Raw genomic sequence first — 25,094 nt, 5'->3', positions numbered from 1 at the left:
TCTGTGGGCTCCCATGAGTGGCTCCTCTGTGGGCTCCCATGAGTGGCTCCTCTGTGGGCTCCCATGAGTGGCTCCTCTGTGGGCTCCCATGAGTGGCTCCTCTGTGGGCTCCCATGAGTGGCTCCTCTGTGGGCTCCCATGAGTGGCTCCTCTGTGGTCGCCCATGAGTGGCTCCTCTGTGGTCGCCCATGAGTGGCTCCTCTGTGGTCGCCCATGAGTGGCTCCTCTGTGGTCGCCCATGAGTGGCTCCTCTGTGGTCGCCCATGAGTGGCTCCTCTGTGGTCGCCCATGAGTGGCTCCTCTGTGGTCGCCCATGAGTGGCTCCTCTGTGGGCTCCCATGAGTGGCTCCTCTGTGGGCGAGAAAAATAACCTGTTTGCACAATTTTATAACGCAAACTAAAACTTTTTTTTTTTCTTCAAAGTTTTGGGTATTTTTTTTTCAATTGTTTAGCAAAAAAATAACCCCCCAGTGGTGATTTATATACCACCAAAAGAAAGCTTTATTTGTAAAAAAAAAAAAAAAAAAATATGATACAATTTATTGTGTCGCCGTCCAGGAACAGAGTCGGCTCCTTTTACTTCCCCTTTCCTCAGGCGTTCCTGTAAGTTGAGGGTGTGATGGGTGGTTCCTTGTAGGGGAGGGTGGTAGCAGATCATGTAGTGGTCATTGCAGGTGACAGATGGGTATGTAGACAGCCGTGTGGGTGGTCTTGGTGGGGACAGAGGAGGATATGGGGGACACTGGGGTGGGGGGTAATAAACCGTTGGAATTGTAGGGCCGTTCTTGGCGTAATTACGTCTCTTAGCCTGGGGAAGCCACAAACCAACAAACAGAAGAAGTGACTTCCTCCTACAACAGCTGTGTGTGGCCGAGACGGTTCCAGAAGATTGTGTAAACCTTCCATGTGTAAACAGCCGATTCACATCTACACGCCAACTTCTCAGTCAGCAGAGTCTTTTTTTTTTTTATTCTGTTCAGCCAGCCTTGTGATTCGCAGACTTCCCATTGCCTTGTGTTGCCCCATCCACCCGTAGACCTTCTCACATGGGAGGACGTCCTCCACACGAATGAGTGCTTTCTGTCTCGGTTTCTGGACCCGGGTCTAAACCTGCGACCTCTGTCTGGTGGAGTCTCTTCTTGCTGACCTCCAGGACAGATCCCTACCTGGTTCCTTAGAACAGGGGTTCTCAACCTCGGCCCTCAAGTACCCCCCCCCCCCCAACGGGCCATGTATTGGGAACTTCCCTTAGAACAGGGGTTCTCAACCTCGGTCCTCCAGTATCCCCCAACGACCCATGTATTGGAAACTTCCCTTAGAACAGTGGTTCACAACCTCGGTCCTCCAGTACCCCCCCCCCCCCCAACGGGCCATGTATTGGGAACTTCCCTTAGAACAGTGGTTCTCAACCTCGGTCCTCCAGTAACCCCCCCCTCCCCCCAACAGCCATGTATTGGGAACTTCCCTTAGAACAGTGGTTCTCAACCTCGGTCCTCCAATACCCCCCCCAACGGTCCATGTATTGGGAACTTCCCTTAGAACAGTGGTTCTCAACCTCGGTCCTCCAGTACCCCCCAACGGGCCATGTATTGGAAACTTCCCTTAGAACAGGGGTTCTCAACCTCGGCCCTCAAGTACCCCCCCCCCCCCCCCCAACGGGCCATGTATTGGGAACTTCCCTTAGAACAGGGGTTCTCAACCTCGGTCCTCCAGTATCCCCCAACGACCCATGTATTGGAAACTTCCCTTAGAACAGTGGTTCTCAACCTCGATCCTCCAGTAACCCCCCTCCCCCCAACAGCCATGTATTGGGAACTTCCCTTAGAACAGTGGTTCTCAACCTCGGTCCTCCAATACCCCCCCCCCCCAACGGTCCATGTATTGGGAACTTCCCTTAGAACAGTGGTTCTCAACCTCGGTCCTCCAGTACCCCCCCAACGGGCTATGTATTGGGAACTTCCCTTTAGAACAGTGGTTCTCAACCTCGGTCCTCCAGTAGCCCCCCAACGGGCCATGTATTGGGAACTTCCGAACAGTGGTTCTCAACCTCTGTCCTCCAGTACCCCGCCCCCCCCCCCCCCCCCCAACGGCCATGTATTGGGAACTTCCCTTAGAACAGTGGTTCTCAACCTCGGTCCTCCAGTCCCCCCCCCCCCCCCCCCAACGGCCATGTATTGGGAACTTCCCTTAGAACAGTGGTTCTCAACCTTGGTCCTCCCGTACCCCCCCCCCCCCAACGGGCCATGTATTGGGAACTTCCCTTAGAACAGTGGTTCTCAACCTCGGTCCTCCAGTCCCCCCCCCCCCCCCAACGGCCATGTATTGGGAACTTCCCTTAGAACAGTGGTTCTCAACCTTGGTCCTCCAGTACCCCCCCTCAACGGGCCATGTTTTGGGAACTTCCCTTAGAACAGTGGTTCTCAACCTCGGTCCTCCAGTATCCCCCCCCCCCCCCAAACGGGCCATGCATTGAGAACTTCCCTTAGAACAGTGGTTCTCAACCTCGGTCCTCCAGTACCCCCCCCCCCCCCCCAACGGGCCATGTATTGGGAACTTCCCTTAGAACAGTGGTTCTCAACCTCGGTCCTCAAGTACCCCCAACGGGCTATGTATTTGATGTGCACGGGAGCCACTACTAACTGCATGATCACCATTAGTAGCGTCACGCTCAGTGTGCCTGCGCGCTGTTGTGCCTGTCTATTGCAAGTATCTCCTAAACCGTGTTTGCGTTTTTTTTTTTTTTTTTTTTACCAATAATATATCGAAGAATATGTATCGACCTAAACTGAGGGAATTTTTTTTGGGATATTCACTATAGCAAAAAGTAAAAGATATTGGCCCAGATTCACAGAGAGCAAGGCGCACATTACGTCGCCGTAGAGCAAACACTGTACGCTGCGCCAACGCAGTGCGGAGAGGCAAGCATTGCATTCAGCAAGCCAGTGCTCCCAACGCTGCGCCAGCGTGGCGTGGGTTTCGAAGACGCACGCCGGCGTAGGTGGAAGTAGGCGTAAACCCATGCAAATGATGGGCCAAGCGCCAGACAGGTACGTATCACGAACTGCGCATGCGCCGTGACGTGGACGCATGCACAGCACCCCCCTGCGCCTGCTCACAACCACGCCGGCACAACTGCCTAAGCTACGCCGGATCACCGCGTACGCTGTGAACCTAACGTACGCCCAGCCAGACACACGTCCAACACACAATACGCTGGCTTGTGTTCCCTGGTGCAGACCTGAGCATGTCTGTTGCTGGGTTGCACCTCATTTATGGGGAATAACTTTACGCCGGACGTACAACTTGCGCGCATCTCGCGTAGCATGCGTTGGGCACACGCACGTTCATGAATCGGCATATTTCCCTCTTTGAATGGTAATCAATGGGAGCAGCACCATGCGCCCAGCCCATATGTGCGCCCACCCTACGCCGGCGTGTGCAAGCTACGTCGGCAGGGTGTAGCCTGTTTTTAGGGGCATGTTGGTTTGTGGGTCTGGCGCGCACATACGCTGGCGCACATTTGCACTTACGCCGACATTTGCACTTAACGTGTTATACGCCGGCGTAAGTGCTTTGTGAATCTGGGCCATTGTGTGTTTTTTTTTTTTCCAGAAAATTTTCGCTCTCTTTTTTGTTTTATAGCGCAAAAAATAAAAACTGCAGAGGTGATCAAATACCAGCAAAATAAAGCTCTATTTGTGGGGGGAAAGGTATGTCAATTTTGTTTGGGTACAGCATCGCACGACCGCGCAATTGTCAGTTAAAGCGACGCAGTTCCGTATCACAAAAAAACGGCCCGGTCTTTGGGCAGCCAAATCCTCCCAGAGCTGAGCAGGTTAAAATAATTTTGGAAAGGGCAAATGTCTCGTCTTTTTCGTCGAAAATTTCTGGATTCTCGAAATGAAGAAAAGCTCGCTCTGCCTGCAGTCGTCATTCCTGAGCGGTGGGGGATCGGAATGTGCGGCGTCCTGGGGAAAAGTCATGTCATTCTGTGTATATGCATTGGAGAAGGATGGAGCGGTCGACAAAAAATCTTCTCAGGAGTCTGCGGTCTGATCCTCCACTCCTCTCATGGAAACTTTTCCCCAGAAGGTTCCCTGGAGGAATTCCAGAATGTTGTCACTCCCGGCATCCTGTCCAGCTGTTCCATTCATCAGCCTCCTTCCTTGTAAACGTCCCCCCACCACCGCCACCTTCTTCTCCTCCTTCCCTCTGATGTCCTCCGTATGTTGTCTCTCTGGGTCCTCGCTGTCTCCCATCAACGTCATTCCGCAGCCAAACAAAAGGCCGCATTCTGCACGTCCCGCTTCTGTCTGTGTTGCTTTTTCGGGAATAAAATTGCTAATTTCTGAGAGTTTCCATTTCACTTGTCTGATGGTTTACAGAAGCAGAAAATCCAGATTATAAAAGGCCGTTCCACTCTGGATGTCTCTGATCGTTTGATACTCCAGGATTAGAGGACTGTTTATACGAAGCGTAGAAAAGAAAACAAGACCTTAACTTAGATGTAAACCCCAGCAGAATGACGTCTAGTTTGCCAAACGGTTAAGAAGATGGAAATTGGTTTGGAGAGTTCATTAAAAAAAAAAAAATACAGTCAGAGTTTTGGGGGGGCCTCTTCTTTAGGATTAACAGTTGTTGGAGATTCGGGGGGAAAGGTCCTGCCCCCTCTTCAGCAATAACAGTTGTTGTTGTTTTTTTGGGAAGAATCCCCTCTTTAGGGCTAACAATTGTTGGGGTTTGGGGCAGGGGCCTCCACCTTCTTTGGTGTTGACAATTGTTGGGTTTTGGGTGATGGGCCTTCTTCTTCAGAGCTAGCCATTGTTGAAGTTTTGGGTGATGGGTCTCCTCCTTCATCAGAGCTAGCCATTGTTGAAGTTTTGGGTGATGGGCCTTCACCTTCTTTGGTGTTGACAATTGTTGGGGTTTTGGGTAATGGGCCTTCTTCTTCGTCAGAGCTAGCCATTGTTGAAGTTTTGGGTGATGGACCTTCTTCTTCAGAGCTAGCCATTGTTGAAGTTTTGGGTGATGGACCTTCTTCTTCAGAGCTAGGCATTGTTGGAGTTTTGGGTGATGGTCCTTCTTCTTCAGAGCTAGCCATTGTTGGAGTTTTGGGTGATGGGTCTTCTTCTTCAGAGCTAGCCATTGTTGGAGTTTTGGGTGATGGGCCTCCACCTTCTTTGGTGTTAACAATTGTTGGGGTTTTGGGTGATGGGCCTTCTTCTTCGTCAGAGCTAGCCATTGTTGAAGTTTTGGGTGATGGACCTTTTTCTTCAGAGCTAGCCATTATTGGAGTTTTGGATGATAGGCCTCCTGTTGCAGTTTCATGGGGGGAAAAGCCTCCCCCATCTTTAGGGCTAACAGTTGTTGAAGTTTCCTGGGGAAGGGCCGCCTTTTTACTTCAGGACTAACCATCCTTGTAATTTGAGGCCTCCCACTTCATCAGTCTGACAATTTTTATTTGAGTTTTGGAGGGAATGGCCACCTCCTTATTCAAGCTAACAATTGTTGGTCTTTTAGAGGAGGGACCCCTTCTTCAGGGCTGAGAGTTGTTGTGGTTTGGGGGTGGACCTTCCTCCTTCTTTAGAACTATCGTTCGCTTGTTGCGGGGGGGGGGCTTAAGAGCCCCCCTCTTTAGAGGTAACAATTGAGATTTCAAGGATAAGCGCCCCCTCTTCAGACTTGCAGTTGTTAGAGATTTGGGCAGAAAGGGCCTACCCTTCTTCAGAGAAGCAGCACGTTTGGGAGCAATGTACAGCGCTCCAAAACACCCCTGCCCATTGCAGTGAGGGTTAAAAGTAACCTGCTAGTGTCTGAAAAGCGCCACTTAAACAGCGCTAAGGCACCACTAAAACAAGCGGCTCTTTAGCGCTAACGTATGGGCAGCCCCAGTGTGAAAGGGGTCTAAGAATTGTTGGTGTTTTGGAGGAGAAGGCCTTTTTCTATTTTAGGCTAACAATTGTTGAAGTTTTGTGAGGGAAGGATCTCCTCCTCCTTTACAGTTTTTGGATTGGAGGGGCGCTTCCTTCAGGCTAATAATTGTTGGAATTTCGGGGGAATGGTCCCTCTTCTTTCTCTTATCAGAGTTTTGTGGGAGAAGGGTTTTCCCCTTCTTTGGGCTAACTATTGTTGGTGGAAAGAGCCTATCCCCCCTTCAGTACCAAGCTGTTGTCTTTTTTAGGGAAGGAAGCCTCTTCAGGGTGTTGTTGGGGTTTTAGGGGAGGGGGCTCCCTCCTTTTAGGGCTAATAATCGTTTTTTGGGGGCAGGGGACTCCATTTTTTATTTATAGCTAACAATTGTTGACATTTTGGGGGCAGGGCCTCCTCCTTCTTTAGGTAAACACATTGTTGGAGTTTTTGGTGGACGGGCTTCCTTCTTCAGGTCTAACCATTGTTGGTGTTTTGGAGGGAAGGGCCTCTTTCTTCAGTGTTAAACAATTGTTGGCTTTTTAGGGAAAGGGCCTCCCCTTTCTTCAGGGTTTGAAGTTGGAGTTTTGGGGGGAAGGGCCCTTGCCCATTTTTCAGGCTAACAACACGCTTCATGGGGGAATTCCCTTCTCCTTTAAGGCTAACCGTTGTTGGAGTTTTGGGGGAAAGATCTTCTTCAAGCTAACAATTGTTGTAATTTTGGGGGAAAGGGTCCCTCTTCTTCTTAAGGCTAACAATTTTTTGAAGTTTCAGGGGGACGGGAACCCCATTCTTGCAGCTAACAAGATGTTCACATAGATGTAAACCCCAGCAGAACCTTTAGTCTGCCAAACCGTTAAGAAGCTGTAATTTCTTTTGGAATGTTTATTGAATAATATACAGCCAACAAGTTTTGGGTGAAGGCTCCCCTTCTTCAAGGCTAAGAATTTTGGGTATTTGAATAAAAGGTCTTCCCACTTTTTCAGCAATAACAGATGTTGGCATTTTTGGGGAAAGAACCCCCCCCCCCCCTCCTTCAGGGCTCGCAATTGTTGACATTTTATGAGGAAGGGCTCCCCTCCCCTTCTTAACACTAACAAGTTAATACGTTACTAACAAGTTGCTAACTAATTTGCAGGGTATGGCCTTTTTCAGGCTAACAGTTGTTGGAGTTTCATGGGGTAAGAGCATCCTCCCTCTTTAGGGTTAACAAATGTTGGAGTTTCCCCCACTTCTTCAGGGCCAACAATTTGAGTTTTAAGTGGAAGGCCTCCCCTTTTTTCTGGCAAGGCCTAACTAATGTTGAAGCTCTGTGGGAGAAGGGCCTCCACCCCCCCCCCCAACGTTGGAGTTTTATGGGGCGAGGCCTTTCTTCTTTAGGGCTAAAAATTGTTGGCTTAATAGGGGAAGGGCCTCCCTCTTTGGGGCATTCAATTGTTTGAGATTTGGGCTATCGTCTGTTGGAGCTTCATGGGGGGAACTGCCTCTTCCTTCTTTTGGACCAATCATTATTGGAGTTTTGAGGGAAGGGCCCCCTCCTTCAGGCTCTTCTTGGAGTCTCAGGGGGAAGAACCCCCCCTTCTTCAAGCTATTCTTGGAGTCTTAGGGGGACCTTCTTCAGGCTGTTTAATTCTTGGAGTGTCAGGGGGAAGGGACCCACTTCTTCAGGCTGTTTAATTCTTGGAGTGTCAGGGGGAAGGGACCCACTTCTTCAGGCTGACCATGGTTGGAGCTTTGTGAGGGAAGGGCTCTCATCCTTCAGGCTAACAGTTGTCAGAGCTTCATGGGGAAACTGCCTCCTCCTTCTTTAGGCATAACCGTTGAATTTTTTGGGGGTAAAAGCCCTCCTTCAGGCTAACAATTATTGGAGTTTCAAACTGAAGGACCCCCCATTAATTTGTTGGCATTTTTGGGGATGGCCTCAGCCTTTTTCAGGGAGTATAAATTTTCAGAGAATCGGCAAGGGCTGCTGAAACTGTAAACGAGCCCTTGGTTGCGAACAGCGTCCTCATTTCAAGAAGTCCCCCCCAATCTCACTGCTCTATCCAGATCTTAAAAAAGTTTTGCTTTTTTACTTTAATAAAAATACTATACCTCCCATCTGCCGCCACGGTAGATGGACTCAGTCCAGCCAGAAGGCCCTCCCAGAGCCGTAACGGCAGAAGGCCCTCATCTACATATAGGTCTGTGCTGGGGGCAAACCATGCAAGGTAGATGGACTCGGTCCAGCCAGAAGGCCCTCCCAGAGCCCGTACCGGCGGAAGGCCCTCCCAGAGCCCGTACCGGCGGAAGGCCCTCCCAGAGCCCGTACCGGCGGAAGGCCCTCATCTACATATAGATCTGTGCTGGGGGCAAACCATGCAGGGTAGATGGACTCAGTCCAGCCGGAAGGCCCTCCCGAAGCCCGTGACGGCGGAAGGCCCTCAACTACATATAGATCTGTGCTGGGGGAAAACCATGCAGGGACCACAACACATCGATCATGGTTGCAATTCTCCGCAGACCTCAATGCTAAAATTTAATAAATGCCTTTTTTTTATTACCAAATTTTTGGTGCATTTCTACATTATTTTTTTTTAAAGGTGGACTTCAAGCTCCGTGGCATTTTATTCAATTTTGCAGGACGTCCTAAGTTTCCCTCTCTTGGGTCTCGCAAAACACAGTTCTTCATTCTGAGTCATAGTATTTTTAGGTTGTAAATGTCCCCTCTGTGTAGTACTAACTCGTTTTTTTTTCCCCTTTTTCTTGGTCCTCCTCATTCCTCCCGTTTCAACTTGAACGCCCCCCGACCTCCTTCTCCCCCCCCCCCCCCCCCCCCCCCAAGCAGTTATTGGATCTATGAAATTGGAGAGAGGAGAATAAGACGTTCTTTGTTTCCGCTAAGTACAGCCTTGTGTATCTTGTAATACCCTAGTGGCCGGGAGCAAAGGATTCTGGGACGGCAGGACTTTAGTATAGAGGATTCCTGTGATTCCACAGCGAAGAGCGAGTAATGAGTTCCGTTTTATTAATGGAGAGTCTTATTTCTGCGGCTGCAGAAGCATTTTAAAGCTGCGCTTGGTTCCTTTTTTCGAGGGCTCGTGCTACAGTTTTTCCAGGATCAGTCCTAAGTTTCTGATCTTTACTGCCACACGTGCCCCCCTTTCCATAGTCTACCAATATTAACCCTTTTGCTGCCATTTTTTTTTTTTTTTTTGTAAACGCATGTTAAACTGCACATTTTAGGCCTGAAGATTAAAGTTAACCACTTCAGCCCCGGAAGAATCCCCCCCCCCCCACTTCCCCCCCCAAGCCACAATCCGGCCCGTCTGAAGGACAATAAACTGGCCCTTTGTTTGTTTGAAAAGTTTGGACACCCCTGCTTTAGTACAGGGCTCGACAATATCCGGGCGCCCGGTCGCAATTGCGACAAGAAATTGTGACCTGGCGCTCGTGCCCGCCGCTAATTGAGGCCGCGACTTTGCGGCCTACAACGCAAAGCCGCGGACTCAATTGCCGGCCACGGCGGGCCCGCCGCGATCGCGTGGCAGGGGAGTGGGGGGTGCACGGAGGCACAGGAGCTTACTTCTGTGACCTCGCGCCATCTAGTGGTGGCCGTTGGCATTACAAGTAAAACAGCAGTTCTAATGTGTTTTCTTCACTGTTTTCACTGCCATCTCCTTCCCTCTAATTAGAACCCCCAAACATTATATATATTTTTTTATTCTAACACCCTAGAGCAGGGCTTGACAAATCCCGGGGCGCCAGGTCGCCATGGCGACTAGAAATGGCATCCTGGCGACTTGGCTTGGAAGGCGATGTTTAAAAAATTCTACAGGTTGCATGTTGTGAGTTACAGAGGAGGTCTAGGGCTAGAATTATTGCTCTCGCTCTAACGATCGCGGCGATACCTCACGTGTGTGGTTCGAATACCGTTTACATATGCGGGCGCTTCTCACGTATGTGTTCGCTTCTGCGCGTGAGCTCGGCGGGCCGGGCGCGGTTTCTGGCTCCTAACTTTTTTTAGCTGGCTCCTAGATTCCAAGCAAACCCTGCTTTAGTATATTGATGAGGGGGAGGGAGGGAGGAACCAGGGAAGACAAAATGATGAAACCTTTTAAGGTTTAGTTAAAAAATTTAAAATTTGGATTGATGTGACCATCCTTGGCCAGACATTACCTAAACCAATGTGGTGACGGGGCACAAAACCGCCGCCACTTCCCGTTTTCTGCGTCCTCCGTATTATTAGAGGTTTTCTTTTCACTCGGAATGTTTTTTTTTTTTGTACAAATGTTTGTAGAGTTACAGAACCAGCCCCAGGAGGCGATGCTTCTCCGGCCAACAGAAACGCTGATACGGGAAAAGTGGATCCTCTTACAGCAGATGTTACTGGATCTCCCCGGAGTCCGACTCACATGGACCTGATGGACCAAGTCCAGACCTTTCCACACAACCCCTCTTCCTTTCCTTTTTCCTTTTTAATTTGGAAGGAGAGAAGTGATCACATGTGCGGGAAAATGTTCAGTTTTCCACAGAGTTGGACCCTTTCCACCCCAAATGTTTTTATATATAAAAGTAAAGGCAGGTGTCCCAATACTTTTGACATTAAAGTGTGTGCATATAATAACATTTTTATATAATATAATATTTTTATTATATGCACACACTTTGGCCCAGATTCTCAAAAGGCTTACGACGGCGCAACGCCATGTACGCCGTCGTAAGTCCTAATCTGGGCCGTCGTATCTATGCGACTGATTCTTAGAATCAGTTGCGCATAGATATCCATTAGATCCGACAGGCGTAAGGCTCTCTCACGCCGTCGGATCTTAAATGCAATTTTTATTTTTTGTCCGCTAGGTGTCGCCTCCGTCGTGCAAATTAGCTAGATACGCGAATTCCCGAACGTACGCGCGGTCGACGCAGTGAAGTTACGACGTTTACGTTGGGTTTGCCCCGTTTAAAGTTGCCCCTGCTATATGAGGCGCAACCAATGTCAAGTATGGCCGTCGTTCCCGCGTCGAAATTTTAAAATTTACGTTGTTTGCGTAAGTCGTCCGTAAATGGGGCTGGACGCCATTTACATTCACGTCGAAACCAATGACATTCTTGCGACGTCATTTGGAGCAATGCACCCTGGGATATTTTACGGACGGCGCATGCGAGGGAACGCGCTTAATTTAAATACTACACGCCCCCTACCCGCCTAATTTGAATTAGGCGGGCTTGCGCCGGGGTGATTTACGCTACGCCGCCGCAACTTTACACGCAAGTGCTTTGTGAATAAAGCACTTGCCTGAAAAACTTGCGGCGGCGTAACGTAAATGAGATGCGTTACGCCCGCACAGTTTTGCGCAATTCTACGAGAATCTGGGCCTTTATTATCAAAAGTATTGGGACACCTGCCTTTACATGAACTTTAACGCAGGGTTTGACAAATTTGCTTGGAATCTAGGAGCCAGAAAACGCGCCCCGTCCCGCCGAGCTCGCGCACAGAGTAGCGCCCGCATATGTAAACGGTATTCAAACCACACATGTGAGGTATCGCCGCGATCGTTAGAGTGAGAGCAATAATTCTAGCCCTAGACCTCCTCTGTAACACAAAACATGCAACCTGTAGAATTCTTTAAACGTCGCCTATGGAGATTTTAAAGGGTAAACGTTTGTTGTCACTCCACGAGCGGACGCAATTTTGAAGTGTGACATGTTGGGTATCAATTTACTCGGCGTAACATTATCTTTCATTATATAAAAAAAAATTTGGATAACTTTACTGTTGTCTTATTTTTTTATAAAAAAAAAAGTGTGTTTTCCCCCCCCCAAAAAATGCGCTTGTAAGATCGCTGCGCAAATACGGTGTGACAGAAAGTATTGCAATGACCGCCATTTTATTCTCTAGGGAGTAAGAATAAAAAATATATATAGAATGTTTGGGGGTTCTAATTAGAGGGAAGGGGATGGCAGTGAAAAAAAACATTAGAACTGTTTTACTTGTAATGCCAAACGGCCACCACAAGATGGCGCCAGATCACAGAAGGCCGCAAAGCCGCGGCCCCAATTACCGGCGGGCGTGAGCGCCAGGTCACAATTTCTTGTTGCAATTGCGACCGGGCGGCCGGTGTCGGGTACATTTGATCTGGTGAGTTTGGAGCAGAGGTGTCGGGTACATTTGATCTGGTGAGTTTAGAGCTCAGGTGTCGGGTACATTTGATCTGGTGAGTTTGGAACACCGGTGTCGGGTACATTTGATCTGGTGAGTTTGGAGCACAGGTGACGGATACATTTGATCTGGTGAGTTTGGAGCAGAGGTGTCGGGTACATTTGGTCTGGTGAGTTTGGAGCAGAGGTGTCGGGTACATTTGATCTGGTGAGTTTGGAGCACAGGTGACGGATACATTTGATCTGGTGAGTTTAGAGCTCAGGTGTCGGGTACATTTGATCTGGTGAGTTTGGAGCACAGGTGACGGATACATTTGATCTGGTGAGTTTGGAGCTCAGGTGTCGGGTACATTTGATCTGGTGAGTTTGGAGCTCAGGTGTCGGGTACATTTGATCTGGTGAGTTTGGAGCTCAGGTGTCGGGTACATTTGATCTGGTGAGTTTGGAGCAGAGGTGATGCAATGCACCTATTTTCCAGGCTCTTGCTAGCTGGAGAAGATCGGTAAAAGGTTGTTCACTGTTCTCCCCTCCGCTCTACTCATCGACACCTGCCATGCCAGTTTGGTGCCTGCAGGTGTCCAGAAGAGCCCAGGTAATACGGTGGGAGTGATTGAGATCTACAGAGGAGGCCATCCATATCCTGAAGGTGGTTCACCACTGATTTGGAACCTAAAACAAAGGTTTTCTGGTAGCAAAGCGCTCTGTGAAGTGTGTGTAAAGCTGCTGCAGACGTCGGTTAAAACAAATGTATCCCCCCCGCCTCTAGTATTTAAAGGCTTTCTCTCAATGTATTTCTATCATGTGTTTGCTTTCAGACAAGCTGCTGGTGTTGACGGTGGCCACAGATGAAACGGAAGGATATCACCGATTCCTGAGGACGGCCCGGCATTTCAACTACACTGTGCGGGTGAGAGAAAGACACCGTCTCCTTGAATTATGATGGGACTTGTAGTTCCGCAACAGCTGGAGGGCCACCAGTTTGACACCCCTGCCCTAAGGCCTTGTTTACACTTGTGGTTTAGGGGGCACTAAAAACATGTGGTTCTGCTGTGTTTAACCCCTGATGTCTCCTCTGCCCTCTGTTAGACCCCCGGTGTCTCCTTTACCCTCTGCTATTAGACCCCCGGTGTCTCCTTTACCCTCTGCTATTAGACCCCCGGTGTCTCCTTTACCCTCTGCTATTAGACCCCTGATGTCTCCTTTACCCTCTATTAAACCCCTGATGTCTCCTTTACCCTCTACTATAAGACCCCTGATGTCTCCTTTACCCTCTGCTATAAAACCCATGATGTCTCCTTTACCCTCTGCTATAAGACCCCTGATGTCTCCTTTACCCTCTATTAAACCCCTGATGTCGCCTTTACCCTCTGCTATAAGACCCCCGATGTCTCCTTTACCCTCTGCTATAAGACCCCTGATGTCTCCTTTACCCTCTGCTATAAGACCCCTGATGTCTCCTTTACCCTCTGCTATTAGACCCCCGGTGTCTCCTTTACCCTCTGCTATTAGACCCCCGGTGTCTCCTTTACCCTCTGCTATTAGACCCCCGGTGTCTCCTTTACCCTCTGCTATAAGACCCCTGATGTCTCCTTTACCCTCTATTAAACCCCTGATGTCTCCTTTACCCTCTGCTATAAGACCCCTGATGTCTCCTTTACCCTCTGCTATAAGACCCCCGATGTCTCCTTTACCCTCTGCTATAAGACCCCCGGTGTCTCCTTTACCCTCTGCTATAAGACCCCTGATGTCTCCTTTACCCTCTGCTATAAGACCCCTGATGTCTCCTTTACCCTCTGCTATAAGACCCCTGATGTCTCCTTTACCCTCTGCTATAAGACCCCCGATGTCTCCTTTACCCTCTGCTATAAGACCCCCGATGTCTCCTTTACCCTCTGCTACAAGACCCCTGATGTCTCCTTTACCCTCTGCTATAAGACCCCCGATGTCTCTTTCACCCTCTGCTATAAGACCCCCGATGTCTCCTTTACCCTCTGCTATAAGACCCCCGATGTCTCCTTTACCCTCTGCTATAAGACCCCCGGTGTCTCCTTTACCCTCTGCTATTAGACCCCCGGTGTCTGCTTTACCCTCTGCTATAAGACCCCCGGTGTCTCCTTTACCCTCTGCTATTAGACCCCCGATGTCTGCTTTACCCTCTGCTATAAGACCCCCGGTGTCTCCTTTACCCTCTGCTATTAAACCCCCAGTGTCTCCTTTACCCTCTGCTATTGGACCCCCGGTGTCTTTTACCCTCTGCTATTGGACCCCCGGTGTCTCTTTTACCCTCTGCTATTGGACCCCTGATGTCTCCTTTACCCTCTATTAAACCCCTGATGTCTCCTTTACCCTCTATTAGACCCCTGATGTCTCCTTTACCGTCTGCTATAATACCCCTGCTTTCTCCTTTACCCTCATTAAACCCCTGATGTCTCCTTTACCGTCTGCTATAATACCCCTGCTTTCTCCTTTACCCTCATTAAACCCCTGATGTCTCCTTTACCCTCTGCTATAAGACCCCTGATGTCTCCTTTACCCTCTGCTATAATACCCCTGATTTCTCCTTTACCCTCTGCTATAAGACCCCTGATGTCGCATGTACCCTCTATTAAACCCCTGATGTCTCCTTTACCCTCTGCTATTAAACCCCTGATGTCTTTTTTACCCTCTGCTATAATACCCCTGATGTCTCCTTTACCCTCTGCTATAAGACCCCCAGTGTCTCTTTCACCCTCTGCTATAAGACCCCTGACGTCCTCTTTTACCCTCTGCTATAAGACCACTGACGTCAAACCTGCCCTCTACTATAAGACCCCTGAAGTCTCCCCTGCCTCCACCCCTCAACCTCTCGCCCATTAGCTGTAGAGGCAACAGCCAGAGGTGTGCACTAAGAAATTTTCCCTCTGACGCGTTTTATGGGCACGTTTGCCAGTTGAGCGTGAACCATTGAAGTGAATAGGGCTGGTCTGTAATCGTGTCTAATGGATGTGGTTGTAGCGCTGCGGTGCAGCAGTCAAAAAAGGCCAATGAGGAAAAGTGATAAAAGCATGGAGTACTTTTTAGAGGCGTGGCCATCCTTGCTGCTATTTTAAACGATCACTAAGGCAGGGCTCGACAAATCCCGGTCGCCATGGCGACTAGAAATAGTGTCCTGGCGTCTTGGCTTTTTTTGTGAGCTGGCGCCATCTGGTGGTGAGCCGTTAATATTACAAGTTATTACCACCAGATGTGTGAGCTGGCGCCATCTGGTGGTGGCCGTTGGTATTACAAGTTAAGCATTACAAGTTAAACAGCAATTCTAATGTTATTTTTCACTATTTTTCACTATTTTCACTGCCATCTTCTTCCCTCTAATTAGAACCCCCAAACATTATATATATTTTTTATCCTAACATCCTAGAGAATAAAATGGCGATTGTTGCAATACTTTCTGTCACGCCGTATTTGCGCAGCGGTCTTACAAGCGCACTTTTTTGGGAAAAAATTACACTTTTTTTAATTAAAAAATAAGACCACAGTAAAGTTATCCCCATTTTTTTTTTTTTTAATATTATGAAAGATAATGTTACGCCGAGTAAATTCATACCCAACATGTCACGCTTCAAAATTGCGTCAGCTCGTGGAATGCCGACAAACTTTTACCCTTTAAAATCTTCATAGGCGATGTTTAAAAAAAATCTACAGGTTGCATGTTTTGAGTTACAGAGGAGGTCTAGGGCTAGAATTATTGCTCTCACTCTACCGATCGCGGCGATACCTCACGTGTGGTTTGAACACCGTTTACATATGCGGGCGCTGCTCACGTATGTGTTCGCTTCTGCGCGCAAGCTCGTCGGGACGGGGCGCGTTTTCTGGCTCCTAACTTTTTTAGCTGGCTCCTAGATTCCAAGCAAATTTGTCAACCCCTGCTTTAGGTTCATGCTTTTATGTTGTCACCACTGTAGACGCTGGGTCTGGGTCAGCAATGGAAAGGAGGCGATGTGGCCCGTACCGTGGGAGGAGGACAGAAGGTCCGATGGCTGAAGGAGGAGCTGGAAAAAGTACACGAGCAAGAGGATCTGATCGTCATGTTTGTGGACAGGTAGGATGATGGACTTCAGTCATAATTTCCTATTAAACAATTCCCAATTATGGAACATTTGTCACATCTCCCCCCCCCCCCCCCCCCTTTTTGTTCTCCTGCTCCTCAGCTATGATGTCGTCCTGGCCGGGAGCCCCACCGAGCTGCTCTGGAAGTTTCAACAGTTTGACCAAAAGGTGGTCTTCTCCGCTGAGGGCTTCTGCTGGCCTGACTGGTCCCTGGCAGAGAAATATCCGGCTGTCAGCAACGGGAAACGCTTCCTGAACTCTGGAGGTAAGTTTTCTGCTGTCCGTCCTCCCGATTTCCTCCAGATCCATCTCATCTTCCCCATTCCACATGCATATTTAGTAGAGGTTGACCGATATATCGGCCGGGACCATCCATCCCCCTCCACAACGTATCCCCACCCAGCATTGTCTATCCCTCTCCGCAACGTATCCCCACCCAACCCAGCATCATCCATCCCTCTCCACAACGTATCCCCACCCACACCCAGCATCGTCCATCCCTCTCCACAACGCATCCACACCCAGCACCGTCCATCCCTCTCCACGCCCAGCACCGTCCATCCCTCTCCACGCCCAGCACCGTCCATCCCTCTCCACGCCCAGCACCGTCCATCCCTCTCCACGCCCAGCACCGTCCATCCCTCTCCACGCCCAGCACCGACCATCCCTCTCCACGCCCAGCACCGTCCATCCCTCTCCACGCCCAGCACCGACCATCCCTCTCCACGCCCAGCACCGACCATCCCTCTCCACGCCCAGCACCGACCATCCCTCTCCACGCCCAGCACCGTCCATCCCTCTCCACGCCCAGCACCGTCCATCCCTCTCCACGCCGCACCCACACCCAGAACCGTCCATCCCTCGCCACGCCCAGCACCGTCCATCCCTCTCCACAACGCACCCACGCCCAGCACCGTCCATCCCTCTCCACGCCCAGCACCGTCCATCCCTCTCCACGCCCAGCACCGTCCATCCCTCTCCACGCCGCACCCACACCCAGCACCGTCCATCCCTCTCCACGCCCAGCACCGTCCATCCCTCTCCACGACGTATCCACACCCAGCACCGTCCATCCCTCTCCACGACACACCCACACCCAGCACCGTCCATCCCTCTCCACGACGCACCCACACCCAGCACCGTCCATCCCTCTCCACGACGCACCCACACCCAGCACCGTCCATCCCTCTCCACGACGCATCCACACCCAGCACCGTCCATCCCTCTCCACGACGCACCCACACTCAGCACCGTCCATCCCTCTCTACGACGCACCCACACTCAGCACCGTCCATCCCTCTCCACAACGCATCCCCACCCAGCACCGTCCATCCCTCTCCACAATGCACCCACACCCAGCACCGTCCATCCCTCTCCACGACGCATCCCCACCCACACCCAGCACCGTCCATCCCTCTCCACGACGCATCCCCACCCACACCCAGCACCGTCCATCCCTCTCCACGACGCATCCACACCCAGCACCGTCCATCCCTCTCCACAACGCACCCACACCCAGCACCGTCCATCCCTCTCCACGACGCATCCCCACCCACACCCAGCACCGTCCATCCTTCTCCACGACGCATCCCCACCGACACCGAGCACCGTTCATCCCTCTCCACGACGCATCCCCACCCACACCCAGCACCGTCCATCCCTCTCCACAACGCACCCACACCCAGCACCGTCCATCCCTCTCCACGACGCATCCACACCCAGCACCGTCCATCCCTCTCTACAATGCATCGCCATCCAAAAATCGGCCCAAAAAAAAGGCAGCAAAAAATCTGCATCATATACCGGCCGTCCTGATTTTCTAAATATCAGCATTGGCCAAAGAAAAACCCATATCGGTCAACCTCTAATATTTAGTCTTTATATAACCTCTGTGTGTTTTCAGATTCCACCAGATCCCCCTCCTCTCCCCCATTACTCGTACATCTTTAGTCTCCCTCCTAATTCCACAGATCCCCCTCCTCTCCCCCAATACTCCTATATCTTTAGTCTTTACACACCCTGTGTCTGTTCTTCCTCCCGATTTTCCACCAGATCCTCCTCATCTCCCCCATTACTCCTATATATTTAGTCTTTACACACCCTATTTGTCTAACCTCCCTCCTAATTCCACCAGATCCCTGTTCTCTACCCCATTACTCCTATATCTTTAGTCTTTACACACCCTGTGTCTGTTCTTCCTCCTGATTCCACCAGATCCTCCTCCTCCTCTCCCCCATTACTCCTGTATATTTACACACCCTGTGTCTGTTCTTCCTTCCAATTCCACCAGATCCCCCTCCTCTCCCCCATTACTCCTATATCTTTAGTCTTTACACACCCTGGGCCGGATTCAGATAGATCAGCGGATCTTTAGATCCGCGTAATCTATCTTATTTACGATCCGCCAGCGCAAGTTTTTGAGGCAAGTGCTTTATTCAGAAAGCACTTGCCTCAAAAGTTGCGCCGGCGGATCGTAAATCCCCTGGCGGAATTCAAATTCCGCGGCTAGGGGGAGTGTATTATTTAAATCAGGCGCGTCCCCGCGCCAATCGTACTGCGCATGCGCCGGCTGCGATTTTTCCCAGTGCGCATGCTCCAAATGACGACGCTAGAACGTCATTGGTTTCGGCGTGAATGTAAATTACGTCCATCCGTATTCGCGAACGACTTACGCAAACGACGTAAAAATTCAAAACTCTGCGCGGGAACGACGGCCATACTTAATGTAGGATACGCCGCATATAGCAGGGGTAACTATCCGCCAGAAAAAGCCGAACGCAAACGACATAAAAAAAAAAGTGGCGGCCGTTAGTTTCTGAATCGGCGGATCTCCTCATTTGCATATTCGTCGCGTATACAAATGGAAGCGCCACCTAGCGGCCGGCGGGAGATTGCAGCCGAAGGCCCCATACACACGAGAGGATTTATCCGCGAATACGGACCGTTTCCGCGGATAAATCCTCTCGAGGATTTCAGCGGATTTCCATGCGATGGAGTGTACTCACCATCGCATTGAAATCCGCGCCGAAATCCTCTGGCGATGACCTGTCGCCGCGATTATGACGCGGCGACGTGCGCGACGCTGTCATATAAGGAATTCCACGCATGCGTCGAATCATTACGACGCATGCGGGGGATCCCTTCGGACGGATGGATCCGGTGAGTCTATACAGACCAGCGGATCCATCCGTTGGGATGGATTCCAGCAGATGGATTTGATAGCATGTCATCAAATATTTATCTGCTGGAATCCATCCCAGGGGAGAAATATCCTCGGAAAAAGATCCGCTGGAGTGTACACACCATAGGATCTATCCGCTGAAACCCATTCGCTTGGATTTTTCAGCGGATGGATTCTATCGTGTGTACGGGGCCTTAGCCTCGACGGTGTAAGTCACTTACACCTGTCGGATCTAAGGGAGATCTATGCGTAACTGATTCTTATGAATCAGTCGCATAGATCTGACCGTCGGATCTCAGAGATACGACAGCGTATCAGGAGATACGCCGTCATATCTCTTTCTGAATCTGCCCCAGTGTGTCTGTCCTTCCTCCCGATTTCCACCAAATCCCCCTCCTCTCCCCCATTACTCCTATATATTTAGTCTTTACACACCCTGTGTCTGCCCTTCCTCCTAATTCCACCAGATCCTCCTCATCTCCCACATTACTCATACATCTTTAGTCTTTACATCCCATTGTGTTTGCCTGTCCTCCTGGATTCTTCCTTATCCTTTTCATCTCACCCATTCCTCATACAACTTCAGTCTCTACACCCCTCCCCCCCCATATGTCTACCCTCCTTTCACCCGATCCCTTTTCGTCTTTCCCAATACACATACAGGGGTTGGACAAAATTATGGAAACGCCAGGTAAAAGAACAAAATCGATACCTAATATGGTGTAGGGCTGACACGAACAATCCATGAAAATCGTTGCTAACGATTTTCATTATCGATTAGTTGCTCGGTCAGTTTTCTGCCTCCGTCCATGTGTTCTTTCCGCTACAATCCCCCTGTGTACAAGCCGGCGCCGCTGTATACCTCTCATAGCGGCGCTCATGTGACCGGGCACGTCTGCCTCTCTCTGCTGATGTCAGCCCGCCCTGCTTTGCTGCCTCAAGGGGAAAGAGAGCGCCACGTCGCTCAGGAGCTTGTGCGCATGCCCGACGACCGCTATGTCCGCCGGGCACCCACGATTGCCTATCGCACAGCGGAAGCAAAAAAATGTTACATCACCTTCATCACAGAACATGTCATCACTTTACACCTGCAAATCATGTCGTGTTTCCATATTTTTGTCTTATCCCCTGTACATCTTTAGTCTCTCACCTCCCTTCTAATTCCAACAGATACCCCCCCCCCCATTCCTTATACCTCTGCCCCCCCCCCCTCTAGTTTCCTCTCATCTCCCACGTTCCTTCTATGTCTTTAGTGTCTACACCCCCTGTATGTCTAGAATCCCCCTTTTATGTCTATCTTCTTCTGACACAGGGTTTATCGGCTACGCTCCTCAGCTGTATGACATAGTCCAACTGTGGAAGTTTAAGGATGATGATGATGACCAGTTATTCTACACCAAGGTCTATCTGGATGAGGAGCTGCGGGTGAGTTCTGTGACTGACAGCGTCATCTCTTGCTTCACACCTCTCGTTCTCGTTCTCTCTCGCTCTCTTTCTCTCTCTCTCTCTCGCTCTCTCTCTCGTTCTCTCTTGTTCTCGTTCTCCTCCTCTCTCGTTCTCTCTCTCTCTCGTTCTCTCTCTCTCGTTCTCTCTCTTGTTCTCCTTCTCCCTCCCCTCTCGCTCATGCTCTCCCTCCCCTCTCCCTCCTCTCTCGCTCTCCCTCCTCTGCTCTCTCGCTCTCCCTCCTCTCTCGCTCTCCCTCCTCTCTCGCTCTCCCTCCTCTCTCGCTCTCCCTCCTCTGCTCTCCCTCCTCTCTCGCTCTCCCTTCTCTGCTCTCCCTCCTCTCTCGCTCTCCCTCCTCTGCTCTCCCTCCTCTGCTCTCCCTCCTCTCTCGCTCTCCCTCCTCTCTCGCTCTCCCTCCTCTGCTCTCTCGCTCTCCCTCCTCTGCTCTCTCGCTCTCCCTCCTCTGCTCTCTCGCTCTCCCTCCTCTCTCGCTCTCCCTCCTCTGCTCTCCCTCCTCTCTCGCTCTCCCTTCTCTGCTCTCCCTCCTCTCTCGCTCTCCCTCCTCTGCTCTCCCTCCTCTCTCGCTCTCCCTCCTCTGCTCTCCCTCCTCTGCTCTCCCTCCTCTCTCGCTCTCCCTCCTCTGCTCTCCCTCCTCTCTCGCTCTCCCTCCTCTGCTCTCCCTCCTCTGCTCTCCCTCCTCTCTCGCTCTCCCTCCTCTCTCGCTCTCCCTCCTCTCTCGCTCTCCCTCCTCTCTCGCTCTCCCTCCTCTGCTCTCTCGCTCTCCCTCCTCTGCTCTCTCGCTCTCCCTCCTCTGCTCTCTCGCTCTCCCTCCTCTGCTCTCCCTCCTCTCTCGCTCTCCCTCCTCTGCTCTCCCTCCTCTCTCGCTCTCCCTTCTCTGCTCTCCCTCCTCTCTCGCTCTCCCTCCTCTCTCGCTCTCCCTCCTCTGCTCTCCCTCCTCTCTCGCTCTCCCTCCTCTGCTCTCCCTCCTCTCTCGCTCTCCCTCCTCTGCTCTCCCTCCTCTGCTCTCCCTCCTCTCTCGCTCTCCCTTCTCTGCTCTCCCTCCTCTCTCGCTCTCCCTCCTCTGCTCTCCCTCCTCTGCTCTCCCTCCTCTCTCGCTCTCCCTCCTCTCTCGCTCTCCCTCCTCTCTCGCTCTCCCTCCTCTCTCGCTCTCCCTCCTCTGCTCTCTCGCTCTCCCTCCTCTGCTCTCTCGCTCTCCCTCCTCTGCTCTCTCGCTCTCCCTCCTCTGCTCTCCCTCCTCTCTCGCTCTCCCTCCTCTGCTCTCCCTCCTCTCTCGCTCTCCCTTCTCTGCTCTCCCTCCTCTCTCGCTCTCCCTCCTCTCTCGCTCTCCCTCCTCTGCTCTCCCTCCTCTCTCGCTCTCCCTCCTCTGCTCTCCCTCCTCTCTCGCTCTCCCTCCTCTGCTCTCCCTCCTCTCTCGCTCTCCCTTCTCTGCTCTCCCTCCTCTCTCGCTCTCCCTCCTCTCTCGCTCTCCCTCCTCTCTCGCTCTCCCTCCTCTCTCGCTCTCCCTCCTCTCTCGCTCTCCCTTCTCTGCTCTCCCTCCTCTCTCGCTCTCCCTCCTCTCTCGCTCTCCCTCCTCTGCTCTCCCTCCTCTCTCGCTCTCCCTCCTCTCTCGCTCTCCCTTCTCTGCTCTCCCTCCTCTCTCGCTCTCCCTCCTCTCTCGCTCTCCCTCCTCTCTCGCTCTCCCTCCTCTGCTCTCCCTCCTCTGCTCTCCCTTCTCTGCTCTCCCTCCTCTCTCGCTCTCCCTTCTCTGCTCTCCCTCCTCTCTCGCTCTCCCTTCTCTGCTCTCCCTCCTCTGCTCTCCCTCCTCTGCTCTCTCTCCTCTGCTCTCCCCCCTCCTCTCTCGCTCTCCCTCCTCGTTCTCTCTTGTTCTCCTTCTCCCTCCCCCTCTCGCTCATGCTCTCCCTCCCCCTCTCGCTCATGCTCTCCCTCCCCCTCTCGCTCATGCTCTCCCTCCCCCTCTCGCTCATGCTCTCCCTCCCCCTCTCGCTCATGCTCTCCCTCCCCCTCTCGCTCATGCTCTCCCTCCCCCTCTCGCTCATGCTCTCCCTCCTCGCTTTCCCTCCTCTGCTCTCCCTCCTCTGCTCTCCCTCCTCTCTCGCTCTCCCTCCTCTGCTCTCCCTCCTCGCTTTCCCTCCTCTGCTCTCCCTCCTCGCGCTCTCTCTCTCTGCGCTCGCTCTTCTTCTTCTTCTCCTCCTCTCTCGCTCTTCTTCTTCTCCTCCTCCTTTCTCCCTCTCTCTCGCTCTCCTCTTTCCTTCTCTCTTGTCTTCACTTACACATTTATTTTTTCCCTCCCCCTCAGGAAAAGTTCAGCATCACTCTGGACCACAAATCTAAGATTTTCCAGAACCTGAACGGAGCCATTGGTATGTCTATTTTCCTGGATGGGTTATGACCCCCTTCTACCAATATAGCTGTTTTATCTAACAAGCTGACAGTCGGCCGCACCATCTGTAGCAGCTGCAGAGGCGCCTTGAGCTCCGTTGGGCTCATAAAGCCAGCTCCATCACCGATTACTGATCATAGGCAAAAAATACTTCAGTGTCTTTTTTACAGATGTATATTCTATGTATAATTCTCTACTTGTGTCCTGCAGATGAAGTCATTATGAAGTTTGATAAGAACAAGGTGCGAGCCCGAAATATGGCATTCGATACCATTCCCGTCGTCGTCCATGGAAACGGGCCCACCAAGGTACCACCATCTTGCCTCTCCATCATCAACCTCATTGTTTTAGTGTATAGGGCTAGGCTATACATACAGTAAGACTTGAATACATCCATTTGTGTAAATGTTTGCTTGAGCTGTTGAACTCTGTAACCAACAAAAGATCCGAAGAATCAGGAAAGCATGAAATGGAATCTGAAGCCCCACCCTTTGGATAAAAATAAATGAGAATACATAATATAATTTTTCATATTTAGCTGACAAAATGTTTTATTTTTTTTTCAGGCCCAACATACCATATTTATTGGGGTATTGCGCGCACCCGCGTATAGCACGCACCCCTAATGTGGACTTGAAATTCCTGAAAACATTTTTTTTATTACTTACCGTTTTGGTGTCTTGCCCGGTGTCCATCGGCGGCCTTGTCCAGTCCGGCGTCCGTCTGCGGCCTTCGTGGTGTCCTCCTCGCTTCTCCCGCGCTGGTCTCTGAGCCGATCTCCGCTTCCCGCGCTGTGTTTGAACGCCGCCGCCGACCTATACCGAGCGCAGTACACTCGGGCACGCTCGTCTTCTCTCGCATAACCGCGAGGGGAGCCGAGCATGGTCTAGTGTACCTGAGTGTACTGCGCTCGGTATATGTCGGGGGCCGCGTATCAAACACAGCGCGGGAAGCAAGTATCGGCGTATATCGCGCACCCACGATTTTGCCCTGATTTTAAGGGCAAAAAAGTACGTGGTATACGCCGATAAATACGGTATTAAAAATAAAAACCACCTGATTTGCATCAATATAACCATTGTGCTTTTTTTTTTCCCCTTCCAGTTACAGCTGAATTATTTATCCAACTACGTGCCGAACGCCTGGACACACGAAGGTGGCTGCGAGATCTGTGATGAAGACCTGCTGGACATCTCTGACGTGGAGGTGAGAGCAGAGCGTACTTGTAGTCCGAATGATGTGGGCGGAGCCCAGCACGGCCATGCTGTTTTCAAAATTGTGACAGCAGGTGCGGGGAGAGGATCCCCTCCCTGCTTGCCTCCACAAGGAGGGGAGGATCGAGGGGAGAAGGTGCAGATGCTGGGACATGTTTTTCTGGGAGGAATATGTAACATGTTTCAAAGGAGAACTTATCCTTTTAGAAGAGACAGAAGCTGCTTGGGGGGGGGGGGTGTGATCCAATGGACCAGTGCCAGCCTGTCCATACGGGGAGCTGCCCCCCTAATCCATGCATCCGGCCCCTAATCTACATGCAACATACATTATTTTAGAAGCCTTGATTAGAGCCAGATGCTCTTAACCACTTAAGGACCGCCTCCTGCACATATATGTCGGCAGAATGGCACGGCTAGGCACATGTACGTACAGGTACGTCCTCTTTTAGTGCCCAGCCGTGGGTCACGGGCGCACGCCCGAAGCTGTGGGACCCGCGGACCCGATCGCCGCTGGAGTCCCGCGATCGGTCCCTGGAGCTGAAGAACGGGGAGAGCTGTGTGTAAACCAGGAGTTTTTTTTTGACTGCGAGCTTATGGGGGACACTTCGGACACTTTTGACACTATTTTGGGACCATTGTAATTTTTACAGCGAACAGTGCTATAAAAATGCACTGATAACTGTGAAAATGGCAGTGAAAGGGTTAACCAGGAGGGGGGCGCTGT

The 25,094-nt window shown here is 51.1% G+C and overlaps 1 protein-coding gene across 1 annotated transcript in view; it reads left to right on the top strand.

Moving 5' to 3' along the window:
* PLOD3 (procollagen-lysine,2-oxoglutarate 5-dioxygenase 3) overlaps positions 1 to 25,094 on the top strand; it is a 49,857-nt gene that overhangs the window by 8,579 nt on the left and 16,184 nt on the right. Inside the window, exons 2-8 of the mRNA XM_040346966.1 lie at positions 12,861 to 12,952; positions 15,987 to 16,123; positions 16,233 to 16,396; positions 20,625 to 20,737; positions 23,073 to 23,136; positions 23,367 to 23,464; positions 24,261 to 24,362. Coding sequence (XP_040202900.1) covers positions 12,861 to 12,952; positions 15,987 to 16,123; positions 16,233 to 16,396; positions 20,625 to 20,737; positions 23,073 to 23,136; positions 23,367 to 23,464; positions 24,261 to 24,362 — 770 coding nt within the window. The remainder of the gene's footprint in view (positions 1 to 12,860; positions 12,953 to 15,986; positions 16,124 to 16,232; positions 16,397 to 20,624; positions 20,738 to 23,072; positions 23,137 to 23,366; positions 23,465 to 24,260; positions 24,363 to 25,094) is intronic.

Source organism: Rana temporaria, chromosome 3 (genome assembly GCF_905171775.1).
Source record: "Rana temporaria chromosome 3, aRanTem1.1, whole genome shotgun sequence".
NCBI classification, from domain to species: Eukaryota; Metazoa; Chordata; class Amphibia; order Anura; family Ranidae; genus Rana; species Rana temporaria.
This window is presented reverse-complemented; position numbering and strand designations above follow the sequence as displayed.